The following is a 17268-nucleotide window of genomic DNA, read 5'->3' as shown; positions in this document are numbered from 1 at the left end:
CTTGACAATGTGGTGTGTTTTTTTTTTTTTTTAAGGACTTCTTGCATCAGTGCCTTCAAATCCAAATGGAAATGGGAATGGTGGACTTATGAGTTACTCTCCAGGAGACAACATGCCAGGATGCAGCAACAATGGAGGTAATATATTGCCCAACAGGTTAAAAGATAACTCTTCCAAGCATTATTTATATCTCAACCTGATAACATAACCTCATTGCAATTTTAAGAATCCCACAACCCTTCTGCTTACAAATTATTTATAGGACAGGTGCACATGCCTACTTCTAGTTGTCTGGTTTAGGAGATCAGCTAATTGGTGTATTAGCCCTCTAACACTAAAACAAAATTGGTAATCATTTTTAGGCTCTTCGGGCCCATATACACTATTGTGCTGTAAGTTAGTTAAAACGTGTGTTCACGGTGCCTCAAAACTGCTGGGGAAAATGGTTTCCAACATTCTTCAGTTCTTGACAAAACGTGTCACTTTATAGACAGTAGTAAGACACTAGATATAAATAGATAAATCCGCTCTTGGGACAATGAAAGAGCTGCTGCTTCTCCCTAATTAGTTCCCCAAAGGGGTCTAGTTACATGAATATAATGGGTAATATGGGAATACAAGTGGCGCTGCCCTATTATGTAAAACTATCCGTGATTGGATAAATATCAGGAGCTAGGGGCTGCCTACTCCACACTTAATCACTTAGGAGCTCCGTCACTGTATAGTGTACTGCAATCTAACCCAAAAAATGATGATAAATGTATATGTAAAAGAAAGTAGTAAATATTTAATTTCCTATCACCTCAGTGAAAGAAAGGTTGCCTCATATATTAAAAAGTGGGTGACTAGTGTGAAAAATGGTGAGAAAAGTTATTTAAAATTAATTAATCGAAAAAAAATTAATTAATCGAAAAAAGTATCAAAAGTATTGAGACAATATGGCGCCTACTAAAGAAAAAATTATTACGTACCTATTAGTAAAAAACCTTATGTGAAATAAAGTGTCAAGTGCATGTACTAATTTATCTCTACCAAATTTTATAGAGCTAATAAATCAACAGTGAAATTAACCCCAAGGTTCAAAAGTATTGTGACAGTATGGCGCCTAATAAAAGTAAAAAGATTATTTTAAAAGTGAACAACCATATGTGAAAGTAAAGTGTCAGTGCAATCTCCAATTTATGGCTTTTCTAAGTTATTAGCCAATGTATCAGTAATAAGATCTCTGTTGGCATTCCAAAATGTGATAAATATTAAATACCATCACAATCATACGGAAAATATATTATATATAGAGAGAAAATATATTATGCACAATAATTTAAACTTGGTGGGTGTCTTAACATGTATTATCCATTTAAGGCAAAAAATGTTCATATAGCAAGATGATGTATAAGTAAAGTTCAATATATATACAGTGATTTGACCTCGGCACCAGCAGTAAAAGGCAGTGACTTCTGTGTATACTTTTAAACACGGTGACTTGAAGTGCTCGCCCCCCAGTGCTCCCCCACTCACCAGAAACAGACACCCCTGCTGGGGTACCGAGCGACAGAGTGGGTGCCTTGGGGTAGTGTTGTTCCGGTACTGCTACTTATCCCTTTGTGCTGTATGATCCTTTCAATGGTTCCAGGATGGGCTGTGCTTTACACATGGACCAAACTGCTTCACCGTTTACCACCTATATCTGTTGAACTCTCCAAGATCCCAAAGAAAGAAAAACAAGGGGCTTCCTTCGTGAAGTATGTCCAGTATTTTATTGCACATAAACGTTCCAAAAGTTCCAATATTCCATAATAGCTCAAGAGAAGATAAAGCTATTAGGCAGGCACCGCTGTTTGCAAGGATGGGACCAAAGACGTCTTTGAAAACGTCCTATGACGAAACGCGTAAGGCGGATTCACGCTCACACGTCATACCCGGAAGTGCAGGCTGGAACGCAAGGTGGAACGCACGCCTAGATCTCGTTCCCGGTCCCATCCTTGCAAACAGCGGTGCCTGCCTAATAGCTTTATCGGTGAGTGGGGGAGCACTGGGGGGCGAGCACTTCAAGTCACCGTGTTTAAAAGTATACACAGAAGTCACTGCCTTTTACTGCTGGTGCTGAGGTCAAATCACTGTATATATATTGAACTTTACTTATACATCATCTTGCTATATGAACATTTTTTGCCTTAAATGAGTAATACATGTTAAGACACCCACCAAGTTTAAATTATTGTGCATAATATATTTTCTCTCTATATATAATATATTTTCCGTATGATTGTGATGGTATTTAATATTTATCATATTTTGGAATGCCAACAGAGATCTTATTACTGATACATTGGCTAATAACTTAGAAAAGCCATAAATTGGAGGTTGCACTGACACTTTACTTTCACATATGGTTGTTCACTTTTAAAATAATCTTTTTACTTTTATTAGGCGCCATACTGTCACAATACTTTTGAACCTTGGGGTTAATTTCACTGTTGATTTATTAGCTCTATAAAATTTGGTAGAGATAAATTAGTACATGCACTTGACACTTTATTTCACATAAGGTTTTTTTTACTAATAGATACGTAATAATTTTTTCTTTAGTAGGCGTCATATTGTCTCAATACTTTTAAAACTTTTTTCGATTAATTAATTTTTTTCGATTAATTAATTTTAAATAACTTTTCTCACCATTTTTCACACTAGTCACCCACTTTTTAATATATGAGGCAACCTTTCTTTCACTGAGGTGATAGGAAATTAAATATTTACTACTTTCTTTTACATATGCATTTATCATCATTTTTTGGGTTAGATTGCAGTACACTATACAGTGACGGAGCTCCTAAGTGATTAAGTGTGGAGTAGGCAGCCCCTAGCTCCTGATATTTATCCAATCACGGATAGTTTTACATAATAGGGCAGCGCCACTTGTATTCCCATATTACCCATTATATTCAAGTAGTAAGACACTAGGCCCCATTCACACGGCTGATTACTTCCTACCCATGGTGAGTTTTGAAGGATGCGCACCCGCACCCATGTCACATTGTTACCGTGCAGCCGGGTGTCCAAAGGTTGTCTTCAGACTGCAGGGTATCTGCAGACTGAAGGCTTGTTTTGTGACTGAACCTCCAGCCTGCATTTGATTACTATGTCTTAGCTAACCTAGTGATCATATTATCATGAAGCATTCTGATTGGTAAGCATAAAATGGAGCTGTAGCGGACAACCTTGTCTGATGGCTAGCATGTTCCCACGATGTTGGCTGTGAGATGTCAAAGAGAGGGGAACTAGAATAAGGTTCCCTCAGCATGGAGAAATTGTGCAAGGGAACTTTAAAGGAGAAGTATGAGATTATTAAAAGAAACACACGCATACTCACCTCCCTGCTGCAGCATCGGTCTGATGCTGCAGCTGTCTCTAAGTCCGAGAACTGAACAATGACATGACTACTAATTGCTCAGTTCGTAATCACTGCTCTCTGTTCTGCCACCCAGCTCCAACTGGAGTGCCAGGGCACACAGGAAGGGAGTGTCTGACTCGGGCTCTTAGTGCGATGAGAGGATGAGGCATCTGGGTGGATCTTGATATTGTTGGGAACCTTTTAGAGCATGGAATGGCTCTGTTACATCAGCCGACAAGGAGCTTTTGCCCACTGTCAGCTGATTCTGGGTCACAGGAGAGCACAAGTAAGTGCACTCCTGTAACTTGCAAGAGAAGTATGGCCAAATAAGCTTTGGCCATACTTTTAATCTCCAAATAGTGAATAGGAAGTGGTTATGGTGTGCAGGTAGATGTTTAGTGAACTCCCTTATGTCCCTACATTATCAAAATAAAAAGGAATACATTGTGATTTTCAAAAAAAATATGTTTATAATGGACAGGATTACAAAGATAACTTTTTCTGGTCATTTAAATAAAAAATACTGTTCATATCTAGCCAGCAGGTGGTGCACTAGCCTCCCTTTCAAGGAGCAGTCAGGAACTTACAACATCCTCTACACACAGGCACTGTTAGATAGAATAGCAAGAGGAATGGCATGAGTTATTTAAAGGGCACTGGAAGTGATTTAGGTTAGAAACCATTAAGAGGAACATATTGTTAAACATTGCCTCTTATATTTTTTAAAGCCTGCTTTATTTGTCATGACTTTTTTGTTGCAATGCATAATCTGGTTCTTCTTTCCATAGGGTCGCAGATGGGAGCTGGTGATGGAGCCTCCACCAGCAACCCCAATAACAGCCAGGGAGAGCCTCATACTGGAATAGGAGGGATTCAAGGTACTAATCTCCTCTTTCTCCACTAGTAGTTAGAACATTAAACCAATTATTAGGATCTAGGGGTAAAGAAAAAAAACATTTTACCAGCCTGCTTTTATAATTAAACAGTATGAAAAAATATGCTTTTATCCATAACAGCCAATCAAAATTAACTATCTAGACATAGTCATATCCCCCGTTTTACCAGCTGTGTGCATCTTGTACATTTCCTCACAGGAAAATTGTGTTACTGTGTCTAAGCAGTAAATAATCCACCTGTGTTTGTGAAGAGAGATCTAACAAAATGCCCTTTTCTCAATCATACATTACGGGATACAGTTGTACACTGGCAAGCAAAGCTGTAAGAATAGCCTAGTATAACACCCTCCCACTTTCAGCATGCCTTTGTTTAGTAGCAAGCAATGATAGGAGCAGATCACAAGAACAGAACAGAGGAGCACCAAACTTGTTATCTTGCAAGCCTGGTTTTGGAAGTTGGGCAAATACAGTGGTGCAGGTACTCAGCCCGCCTGTTCCAAACTGCCAAAATGTTGAGCTGCAATGGTTTGGAAAAATATTGAGCATATGGGATTGCCTATAAGGAGGCCACTCTTGTGCCCAAGACCCTTATGCAAAAGCAGAGGGTTAGTTGGCTTGTAGAGCCTGTCGTTTTTCGTGTGGAAGGATGATCTTGAATAGAGCTGTATCCAGGACTAGGCTCAGAAACTCCAAGTGATGAAATGGTTCCAGCACTGATTTCTGGAGACTTTAAGAGCGACCTGAAAATTATATTGAGCATATGGGATTGCCTGGAAGGAGGCCACCATTAGGCCCAATACCCTTAGGCAAAAGTAGAGAGTTGGTTGGCTTGCAGAATCTGAAGTCCTTCTTGTGGAAGACCTTGGACAGAGCTATACATAGGACCACCATGCCCACATACTCCAAGCAATGAAATGGTTCTAACACTGATTTCTGGAGATTTAAGATCCACCTTAACCTCTCTCAGGTCTGGATGTTATGAAGGATGTTGACTGATTGTTCCTGCATCTATTGTTGGAGAAGAAGGTTGTCCTGAGGAGGAACAATATGAGCGATACCTTGCATGAGTGACAGCATTCACAAGGAGTAGAGATACAAGCAGCGTCTGGAAGAGAATCACTAGGACTGAGATTTGACCTTTGACTATACTAAACACAAGATGTTGAACCAGGCCAGTCTGGAAAAAGACAGGATTTGTGCAACGTATTTCCTTGCTTGCACTACAAGAAATACTTTTCCAGTTGCGATGGTAGACTTTGCGAGAAGTCCATATCCTAGCCTTTAGGAGTGTAGGGGTAACTGGATCAGATAGGCCCCTATTCCTCAGTACCTAAGCTTCAACAGCCAAGCCATTAAAGCCAATGACCAAGAAGCAGAGTGGTAGATCGGTCCTTGGAGCAGAAGATCTGAAAGGGTCCACGGAGAGTCTGCCAGGAGCCTGATGAGGCCTACAAGAACATCAGCTAGCACCTTAGTGGAGACCAGAGGTGAAGTGAACAGGCCAAAGGGAAAGGCCGCAAATTGGTAATGTCGTATGTCCACAGCAAAGCGCAGGTAATCTAAAAAGAGATAAATGGACTATCTCGGTACCCAGGGATTACAATGAAATTGTATAAAATGTATAACGTTCTATTTTACCATGATATTCATAGCAATACAATACATCAGTTACACAAACATTACAAGATTCCTTAACATTCCAAGCTGGTATTTGCTTATGAAATTGGTTACTCTTTGGATGTACAGTATCTCACAAAAGTGAGTACATCCCTCACATTTTTGTAAATATTTTATTATACCTTTTCATGTGACAACACTGAAGAAATTACACTTTGCTACAGTGTAAAGTAGCTAGTGTAGAGCTTGTATAACAGTGTAAATTTGCTGTCCCCTCAAAATTACTCAACACGCAGCCATTAATGTCTTAACCGCTGGCAACAAAAATGAGTACACCCCTAGGTGAAAATGTCCATATTGGGCCCAATTATTCATTTTCCCTTCCCGGTGTCATGTGACTCGTTACTATTACAAGGTCTCAGGTGTGAATGGGGAGCAGGTGTGTTAAATTTGGTGTTACCACTCTCACTCTTTCATACTGGTCACTGGAAGTTCAACATGGCACCTCATGGCAAAGAACTCTCTAAAGATCTGAAAAAAATAATTGTTGCTCTACATAAAGATAGCCTAGGCTATAAGAAGATTGCCAAGACCCTGAATCTGAGCTGCAGCACGGTGGCCAAGACCATACAACGGTTTAACAGGGCAGGTTCCACTCAGAACAGGCCTCACCATGGTCGACCAAAGAAGTTGAGTGCATGCACTCAGCATCATATCCAGAGGTTGTCTTTGGGAAATAGATGTATGAGTGCTGCCAGCATTGCTGTAGAGATTGAAGGGGTGGGGGGGTCAGCCTGTGAGTGCTCAGACCATACGCTGCACACTGCATCAAACTGGTCTGCATGGCTGTTGTCCCAGAAGGAAGCTTCTTCTAAAGATGATGCACAAGAAAGCCAGCAAACAGTTTGCTGAAGACAAGCAGACTAAGCACATGGATTACTGGAACAATGTCCTGTGGTCTGATAAGACCAAGATAAACTTATTTGGTTCAGATGGTGTCAAGCGCGTGTGGCGGCAACCAGGTGAGAATTACAAAGACAAGTGCGTCTTGCCTACAGTCAAACATGGTGGTGGGAGTGTCGTGGTCTGGGGCTGCATGAGTGCTGCCGGCACTGGGGGGCTACAGTTCATTGAGGGAACCATGAATGCCAACATGTACTGTGACATGAAAAAAGTATTTTACATGAAAAATAGTGGTGCTGTGCTCACATCAGTACAGTGACATCAAATCTAATAAAATCTAATACATCTAGCAGTGAACTAAATATATTTTAAGTGTCCATAATGAGTCCAAGTTATTACCACTCCAACAGTGAAAATAAAAATGAAAAATAAATGAAAAATGGAATAAAAATGTCAAAAATGATAATAATAAAAAGCACTGTTTCACATAGCGTGAAGTGAATAATCTTCTTCTGTATTAAAATTTCCTTCCACCACACCAATCGTGATTGTGATCCACTCCCTTGAAACCGCACTCATCACAAAGACATGCTCGGCACATAAGCTGTGAAAACCCACCAGGGTTAATCAAGGTAAGTCAAGCTCTTCACTTTCCAGCAGTGCTCAGCATAGGGAGATGTATCCACATAAAATGAAAAAGATGCCTCCAATAGCGTGATAACGTATAAACCATTTATTAAAATAATTACACGGAATCATCAACCATTGTACTCATATCCTTTCTGCTTGCTCCTCCCAGTGAGACCTTCGGCCTGGTTTTGAAGTCTCCCTCAAAGCTGAACATGGCTATAATTTATCCCATCTAGAACATCTAATCAATCTGGTGGGTTACTGTGACAGGTGAGCATACTGAAGCAGAGCATGATCCCCTCCCTTCGGAGACTGGGCCACAGGGCAGTATTGCAACATATCAACCCCAAACACACCTCCAAGATGACACTGCCTTGCTAAAGAAGCTGACGTTAAAGGTGATGGACTGGCCAAGCATGTCTCCAGACCTAAACCCTATTGAGCATCTGTGGGGCATCCTCAAACGGAAGGTGGAGGAGCGCAAGGTCTCTAACATCCACCAGCTACGTGATGTCATCATGGAGAAGTGGAAGAGGACTCCAGTGGCAACCTGTGAAGCTCTGGTAAACTCCATGCCCAAGAGGGTTAAGGCAGTGCTGGAAAATAATGGTGGCCACACAAAATACACTTTTGGGCCCAATTTTGACATTTTCACTTAGAGGTGTACTCACTTTTGTTGCCAGCGGTTTAGACATTAATGGCTGTGTGTTGAGTTATTTTGAAGGGACATCAAATCTACACTGTTATACAAGCTGTACACTCACTACTTTACATTGTAGCAAAGTGTTATTTCTTCAGTGTTGTCACATGAAAAAATATAATAAAATATTTACAAAAGTGTGAGGTGTGTACTCCCTTTTGTGAGATACTGTATGCTGAATCCTCTACATATTTCGCGGTGAAATGCGCAGGTAATGTTGATGCGCCATTAAAAATGGGGATGTAAAAGTACACATTCTTGCTATCCATTGAGGCCTTTCTTCAGTCTGACTTTTTTTTTTTTTTATTGTTTTTATTATTTTATTTTATTATTTTTTTTTGTGGTAGGAGACAGCCGTGTACCCATTCATATATCACTAAGTGAATTGGTCAGCTCCTCATTCAGACTTATGACAAGGGGGCAAGGTTCCCCCTTTTCTGGTCAAAGCACATTCTACTAAACCAGTTAGTGCTTCATGGGCTTTTCAGCAACAGACCTCTGTTGCTTATGCTTATATTTGTAAGGCTGCCACCTGGTCCTCGCATGTTGAAGTTTTACCAGGTGGTTGTTCAAGCCTCAGCTGTTGCTGGCTTAGATCTCATAGATCTTAAGGTGACACTGTTAACTCCCTTGGGCTGCCATTGTTAAACTGTTGGTTTGTTCCTCGTTAGCCCCTGGTTTGCTGTTGCCCACTCCCCAGTTGGACAGCTTTTGGGACATCCCATTGGTTTCCAAATACTTCAGTCTGTGTCCTTTTTAATGTACAATTTTAAAAATTGGATTATGTCTTACCTATAAAATGCTTTTCTTGGAGTACACCACGGGACTCTGACCCATCTTCTTTGTTCTTTGTTCTTTTGACACACTCCTATTATTGCTTGCGAGTAAACTGAGGTATGCTGGGAGTAGGAAGGGGTTATTCTAGGTGGTCCTTGTAGCTTTGCTTGTCAGGGTCCAATTCTCCAGAAGTTTACGCTATAATCCATTGGTTCCAGAAAACTTTATCCTGTGTCCTGTAACATACTCTTAAGAAAAGGATTTTATAAAAAACCCTAATTTTGGTGCACATTCTAGACCAACAATTAGATATGATTGGCTGCTTTGTTTAAATGTACCTCATTAAATTACAGTACCATGAATGATTGGTAAATACTAACATGTAAACTAACAGAGTTGTACTTTAATGTTTGTGTTGATGGTTAAATGCAGCGTGCTTTTGGGTGCATTCCACTTGCATTTTGGATTAGTTAAAGATTCTTCTGTGATCATCTGCATTTGGCCACCTCTACGCTGCATTATGGACTGTCAATAAGCTTTTGCTCATGTCAGATCATAATAATGCTCCCATACTAGTCTATGGAAATGAAAACCATAGTGAATAAGGTCAAATGCACATGGTAACGAATCCTGAATGATCTCAAAAGCTGCTAAAACTGAGGGACATAAACCCAAAGTCCGTTGACACAGACCCTTAACCTGCTTCAAGCTGCTTTTGCATTCCCCTTGCCTTGTTGGGTGAGAGGGTCCTTATAAAAAATATTGGCAAATAAGTGATGTGTATGCCTTCTAACTGACTGTGTCTGCTTTAGTGTACATTTTTTACAACCAGGGACAAGGCAGGGACCTGTATAATTGTATGTAGCATGTATGCCCTTGAAAACTGATGCAAATAACTAGCTCTATCCAAAAATAAACAGATCAAATAAAACGTGTGCTGTTTTACCTGACAAAGGATTCTTTGGCCATTTAATCCTGAGATTTATACAGCACAGCCAGGAAGATGACACATTGTAAGGAACATCATATCATCTACCTGTCACCAGTCTGTTGATTTGGATAGCGGAGGAGGACCAACAGACTGAGGCCAACTCTTTGCTAACTCTGCTGTATCTTCCTATCAGCATGTTCTAGTCAGCATGTTTGCACACAGCTCGCCTAATTTGTTCCTAGTTCTGCCCCTTCCTCTTACAGTCTAAAGCTGGCCATAGAATTTCAAATAAGAAATCTTAAGAAAGTTTTTGTGTGAACATTCTCAGAACATTTGTTTGTCGTTTGAAAGATTAATTTTGCATTTAACATTTGATTTTGATCTTGATTTTTAATTTCTTCACACGCTGCTTACTGCCAATAATATTTGCTGGCATTTACATTTTTTTTGCTACATTAAAAAAAACATATGACCCCCTTTTCCCACCTAAAAGTGACATTTCAGTTTTGTGTAGAAAAAAAAAAAAAACAGGCCAAGTTGCTTTTTTGTGTAATAGGATTAATTAAGGACATGTGATCCAATGAGATCTTGAGTCCCAGGCAGGTAATAAAAACTTCAATTAATGCAGTTATTATGTACTAAAGCTTTTTAATGTTTTAATGAAACCAGTGTCAGTACCCAATTTATTTTTATATGAACCTGTAATGCCCCAGTCATCAAGCAGAAAGAGAGGGCGGTCCAACAAGCCAGGCTGTGTGGCAGTGCATATGTGTTGATGAGGAAAATGCTGATAGGGGAAGAGAGCAGAGTAAGTAGCAGGGCACTTACCCAGTAAGCAGGGTGGGGCTGAACTCTCTGCCTCTGCAGTGTAATGGGGCATACACACGGTCGGACTTTTCGGCTACAAAAGTCTGACGGACGCCGACGGACCAAATCCGGCGGACAATCCAATCGTGTGTGGGCTTCCCCGGACTTTCAGCTGACTTTTCCAGTCGCAAATCTGACGGACTTTAGATTTGGAACTTGCTTCAAATCTTTACGTCGTAACTCCAACAGACCCAGAAATCCGCTCGTCTGTATGCTAGTCCAACAGACAAAAACCGACGCTAGGACAGCTATTGGCTACTGGCTATCAACTTCCTTACTTTAGTCCGGTGTATGTCATCACGTACGAATCCGTCGGACTTTGGTGTGATCGTGTATAGGCAAGTCCGGTCGTTAGAAAGTCTGTTTAAAGTCCGCCAAAAGTCTGTTGAAAGTCTGTCGGACTGGCTGTCGAACTTTTGTAGCCAAAAAGTCCGACCATGTGTACGCCCCATAAGTCAGGGATTTGCTGTCGGAAGCCTGAATCACAAAACTGGCTGCACAGTATCGGCCTTCTTACACACGGCCATTCTTTTTTATTGTACTCACTCGCCATTTCAGTCTAAAAGGCTCAGAAATGCATTAAAGCCCCAATCAATTCAAGTCTGTTGAATTAATCAGATATTACCCTTTACTCTGATTCTATGTTTTACTTAATGCATGTTCCGTATAGAGCTTTCAGTCCTAAGGGAGCAAAGCACAATATAAATACTGTTATATTTATCATCATGAAGCAGAGCTAATTAAAACGAAATGTTTAATTGGGACCTAATTGAATGTCATTTCTCCAAGGTTATTGGCAGGGGAGCAGTATCCTGCATTACAGCCATGGAGACAGCCAGCAGTCTTACCTAATACAAGGTATTTTATGTTTAAAAGTACATCTCATTTACATGGGATAGCATCAGCCCAACACAGCATGAAATTCCATTAGGGATGTCCCAGATAGATTGTACCCTATATCAAAGAAGAAATACAACTATAAAATAAAAATATGTGGCGCTATTCCATCAATCAGCAACAGTACTAAGTGTGGTGAAGTAGGCAGAGTATAAACCACCTCGTGTGGTAATATGCCAAGAGAAAGTGAATAATGGCCACGAATTGATGCCACCATACAAGAATAGATCAATAGAAGCAGATGCAATTCTGCGATAAGAAAAATAAAATAAAAAATATAATAAAGGCAATTAAATAGAAAGTGACACAGTGTTAGATGAGATAAACAATCACCCCTCAATAGGTGAAAGAATATCTGCGGATATGAAAAAAAGACTTCCCAAGTGAATGCTCACAACCAAAATTCATATATAAAGTGGAAACAATTAAATGCAAAGTGACTCAGTGCTTAGTGAAATAAAACGATCACCCCTCGTTAGGTGAAACAATATATATCTGTGAGTAAGGAAAAAATGCCTTCCCAAATAAATTGCTCACAACCAAAGTTCATACACAAGTGATGCCGGTGGCTCAAAATTAATCACTAGAAATAAATAATAATGCTGATAAAGAATAAATAATGATGATAAAAAATAAATAATAAATAAAGTCGCTTCTTCTACGTGAGCTAAAAAATAGGCAGTGATAAAGTGACATATAGTGCAGGATAAAATGTTGAGATCAGCACCAAATATGTGCATAGATTGCAAAATAGTAACGACCAAATTAAATAGTGAAATCATGCCATAATAATTAATAAATGCAGTAATAGAGTAATGAAATAATCAATAATGATAGGACAGCTAATCCCACAATAGAGATGCTGTCCCAGACAGTGACAATAGTGCAATAATGTCCATACAAAAGTGCAGTAGTGATGAGTGATTTCCACAAAGAGTCTTTAGACACAGTGCAAAAAAATGTGCAGTGACTGGTAATTTTTCTTCTATGCACGTTCTAGTGCATCTCCCAGGTGTTTCCCCCAGCCTCTCACCTCCAACAGCGGCCCCCAATGGGCCTAGTAGGGCGGGTGGATAATTCTAGGAGAGGATGTATTTCCTGCAGCGTGTCTTTAAACATCCAGTAGGTCTGTCTCTCTGCAACTCATCCCACAGCTCTCAGCACTCTCAGCGGTCCCAGCAGTTTTTAAGAGCAAAGAAAAGATCTCATGGTGTAGTATTTAGAAGCCCATTTATTAAAAAAAAAAAACATAATAACTTACATTGAGATAAACAGCAAACAGTAAATGTGAGGGAAGCTTCCGGGTTCGGCCGTCCCCGAGAAGCGTCGGCACCTGACTCGAGTCAGGTGCCGACGCTTCTCGGGGACGGCGGAACCCGGAAGCTTCCCTCACATTTACTGTTTGCTGTTTATCTCAATGTAAGTTATTATGTTTTTTTTTAATAAATGGGCTTCTAAATACTACACCATGAGATCTTTTCTTTGCTCTTAAAAACTGCTGGGACCGCTGAGAGTGCTGAGAGCTGTGGGATGAGTTGCAGAGAGACAGACCTACTGGATGTTTAAAGACACGCTGCAGGAAATACATCCTCTCCTAGAATTATCCACCCGCCCTACTAGGCCCATTGGGGGCCGCTGTTGGAGGTGAGAGGCTGGGGGAAACACCTGGGAGATGCACTAGAACGTGCATAGAAGAAAAATTACCAGTCACCGCACATTTTTTTGCACTGTGTCTAAAGACTCTTTGTGGAAATCACTCATCACTACTGCACTTTTGTATGGACATTATTGCACTATTGTCACTGTCTGGGACAGCATCTCTATTGTGGGATTAGCTGTCCTATCATTATTGATTATTTCATTACTCTATTACTGCATTTATTAATTATTATGGCATGATTTCACTATTTAATTTGGTCGTTACTATTTTGCAATCTATGCACATATTTGGTGCTGATCTCAACATTTTATCCTGCACTATATGTCACTTTATCACTGCCTATTTTTTAGCTCACGTAGAAGAAGCGACTTTATTTATTATTTATTTTTTATCATCATTATTTATTCTTTATCAGCATTATTATTTATTTCTAGTGATTAATTTTGAGCCACCGGCATCACTTGTGTATGAACTTTGGTTGTGAGCAATTTATTTGGGAAGGCATTTTTTCCTTACTCACAGATATATATTGTTTCACCTAACGAGGGGTGATCGTTTTATTTCACTAAGCACTGAGTCACTTTGCATTTAATTGTTTCCACTTTATATATGAATTTTGGTTGTGAGCATTCACTTGGGAAGTCTTTTTTTCATATCCGCAGATATTCTTTCACCTATTGAGGGGTGATTGTTTATCTCATCTAACACTGTGTCACTTTCTATTTAATTGCCTTTATTATATTTTTTATTTTATTTTTCTTATCGCAGAATTGCATCTGCTTCTATTGATCTATTCTTGTATGGTGGCATCAATTCGTGGCCATTATTCACTTTTTCTTGGCATATTACCACACGAGGTGGTTTATACTCTGCCTACTTCACCACACTTAGTACTGTTACTGATTGATGGAATAGCGCCACATATTTTTATTTTATAGTTGTTTTTTGGGGAACTGAGTGAACCTATCTATGTGAGCGGCTCTCCATCGGGTATTTTACCGTCCGTTTTACTAATCCCTTACTCATATTGTGGTTTTGCGCACTGGTTCTCACATATCCAAAGAAGAAATACAGTTATCTGATTAAAGCACTATGGGCCCCTTTTGAAAAATGATTCTATGGAACATGTAGTATTAACATAGAGGTGTCAGTTCCTTCTGCTGTCCAGCAGATGCCTTTTTTGCTGGAGCTGTTTAGTGGATCTCCCTGGTTTGCAGAATTAGGCAAGTACGAAGCTCTGCTCTAGTTCAGGAGATAGTATTTGTAATACGTATACACTGTGGCAGAGTGGAACTCCATACATTTGTTGGTGAACACGTGCATAGAAATTATACCTCCTTTGTGGCATAACTGGTACATATGATCATTTGTCTATTCTCTGCTCAGGGAGGAATGCTATGAACTCTGTGGTGTCTTCTTGCAAACGTCCCAGCCCTGAAGAGGAGACTCAAAGTGTTGGACCAAAGGTGCAGAGACAAAGCAGCCATTAACCTGGTGAGTGTCTGTTTATTTGCTATTCACAAAGAATGTCTTGGATGTTTTTTCTGGGTAACATTGCAGCAGCATCAACTATTCGTAATCTACTTGTAAAAATAAAGCTGACCCAAACCCATTATAATTTTCTCTTAACCGCTTCCTCTCTGGAGCAACGTTCACATTTTTTTGCACACATCTGCATTTTTGGCTATAAATTTACTTAAAACCTTCAGAATATTGTATATTTTCTGAATGCAGAGGGCCTGTTGAATAAAAAGATGGTAGTTGCAATTTTTTATGTCACATGATATTTGAGCAACTGCTTATCAAATCTTTCTTTTTTAGTAAACTAAAATGCATTTTAGCGTACACAATTAGTACCCAATCAATTTTTGTACAAAATAAAAAATGAGGTAGTGCCAAGTAAATGGATACCAAATATGTCAAGCCTCAAAACTGCCTATGCATGTGAAAAGCTGAAAAATTACAGTACCGGAATCAACAACAGATGACGCTTTACCTTTCCAGCTCATTTTTGAGTTCCCTATAAATGAGGGATGTAGAATTATTGTTCTCACTCCGGCATGTATATGTGTTATGCACTCATTTATGTACATGTGTGCCCCTATACCCCAGATGTCTCCATAAAGAGGACCTGTCATGACTTATTTCTATTACAAGGGATGTTTACATTTCTTGTAATAGGAAAAAAGTAAAAAGTGAACAGAAAAAAATAAAAATAAATGAAAGGGACAGTATAAAAATGTAAATAAAAAATAATAGAAACATTTTTGTAAACCGCCCCATCTCCTCGTGCGCAGATGTGAACGCATACGTAGGTTATGCCTGCATATAGAAAGGTATCACCGCAAGCCTTATAGCAAGAGCAGTAATTCTAGCACTAGACCTCCTCTGTAACTCTAAACTGGTATCCTGTAAAAATGTTTAAAGCGTAGCCTATGGAGATTTTTAAGTATCGAAGTGTGGCGCCATTCCATGAGTGTACAGTTGGACTGCGGCAGAATGGCACGGCAGGGCGAAGCAACGTTATGTTACATCTCTTCTCCCTGTGGCCACTAGAGGCACGTGCCCGCTGCTCGCCCCAGAGTTGATGTGAGTGCCCGGCGATCGCTGCTGTAACACGGAGAACCAGGATCTGTGTGTGGTTCTCTGAGGGGAGAAGAGACAGAGATCATCTGTTCATACAGAGTATGAACAGCGATCTGTCATCTCCCCTACACTGCCCCCCCCCCCCCCCCCCCCTTCAGTTAGAACACACACTAGGGAACACAACCCCTTGATCGCCCCCTAGTGTTAACCCCTTCCCTGCCAGTGACATTTTTACAGTAATCCATGCATTTTTATAGCACTGATCACTGTATAAATGCCAGTGGTTCCAAAAATGTTTAAAAATTGTCCGATGTGTCCGCCATAATGTCGCAGTCCCGATAAAAATCGATCGCCGCTATTACTAGTAAAAAAAATAATAATAAAAATGCCATAAAACTATCCCCTATTTTGTAGACGCTATTACTAGTAAAAAAAATAATAATAAAAATGCCATAAAACTATCCCCTATTTTGTAGACGCTATAATTTTCGCGCAAACCAATCAATATACGCTTGTTGCGGGGTTTTTTTTGTGTTTTGTTTTTTTTTTACCAAAAATATGTTGAATACATATCAGCCTAAACTGAGGAAAAAAACATTTTATATGTTTTTGGGGCTATTTATTATAGCAAAAAGTAAAAAAATATTGCGTTTTCAAAATTGTCGCTCTTTTTTTGTGTATAGCGCAAAAAATAAAAACCGCAGAGGTGAGCAAATACTTCCAAAAGAAAGCTCTATTTGTGGGAAAAAAGGATGTCAATTTTGTTGGGTGCAATGTCTTACAACCGCGCAATTGTTATTCAAAGCGACGCAGTGCCGAATTGCAAAAAGTGCACTGGTCAGGAAAGGGGTAAAATCCTCCGGGGCTGAAGCGATTAAAGTGTATTTTTTTCCTCAAAAAATTGCATTTGAAAACTTGCTCTGCAAATACCGTGTGACGTAAATTGCAACGACCACCATTTTGGTCTCTAGGTTCTCTGCTAAAAATAAATATATAATGTTTGGGGGATTTCTCTGTAATTTTCTAGCAAAAAAAATTGGGTTTTTACATGTAGGAGAGAAATACCAGAATTGGCCTGGGCTGGAAGTGGTTCAAGTTCTTCTAAAGCCTAGACATGTTTTACCTTAATGCATTCCTTGCATTAAAGTTATGGCATCAGTATTGCTAAAACAACCACCTAATACCACTGTGATAAAAATCAAGGAAGTTTTGCTGTCATATCAATTTTCCTGCCTTCAGATACTTGTGAAGCATACAGTTTCTATCACTAACTTGGCAATGCTGCACTATTAGCCAGAAAGCAGTTACAATCCAGAATACAAACATTTGCCGTGTATGCTCCCTCAGTCTGATTTTCATCCTTATCTATGATGACTAGCTGACTACAGATCAGTTTTCAGATTCCGGCTGCAA

At 39.7% G+C, this 17268-nt stretch overlaps 1 protein-coding gene across 1 annotated transcript in view; it reads left to right on the top strand.

Annotated features, from left to right (window-relative positions):
* Positions 1 to 17268, top strand: part of CRY1 (cryptochrome circadian regulator 1) — an 87069-nt gene that overhangs the window by 64067 nt on the left and 5734 nt on the right. Inside the window, exons 10-13 of the mRNA XM_073621223.1 lie at positions 36 to 137; positions 4180 to 4269; positions 11502 to 11570; positions 14656 to 14763. Coding sequence (XP_073477324.1) covers positions 36 to 137; positions 4180 to 4269; positions 11502 to 11570; positions 14656 to 14759 — 365 coding nt within the window. The 3' untranslated portion in view covers positions 14760 to 14763. The remainder of the gene's footprint in view (positions 1 to 35; positions 138 to 4179; positions 4270 to 11501; positions 11571 to 14655; positions 14764 to 17268) is intronic.

Source organism: Aquarana catesbeiana, linkage group LG03 (assembly GCF_042186555.1).
Source record: "Aquarana catesbeiana isolate 2022-GZ linkage group LG03, ASM4218655v1, whole genome shotgun sequence".
In the NCBI taxonomy this organism is placed as follows: domain Eukaryota; kingdom Metazoa; phylum Chordata; class Amphibia; order Anura; family Ranidae; genus Aquarana; species Aquarana catesbeiana.
Note: the sequence above shows the minus strand (reverse complement) of the source record. Positions and strands in the feature narration are given on the sequence as shown.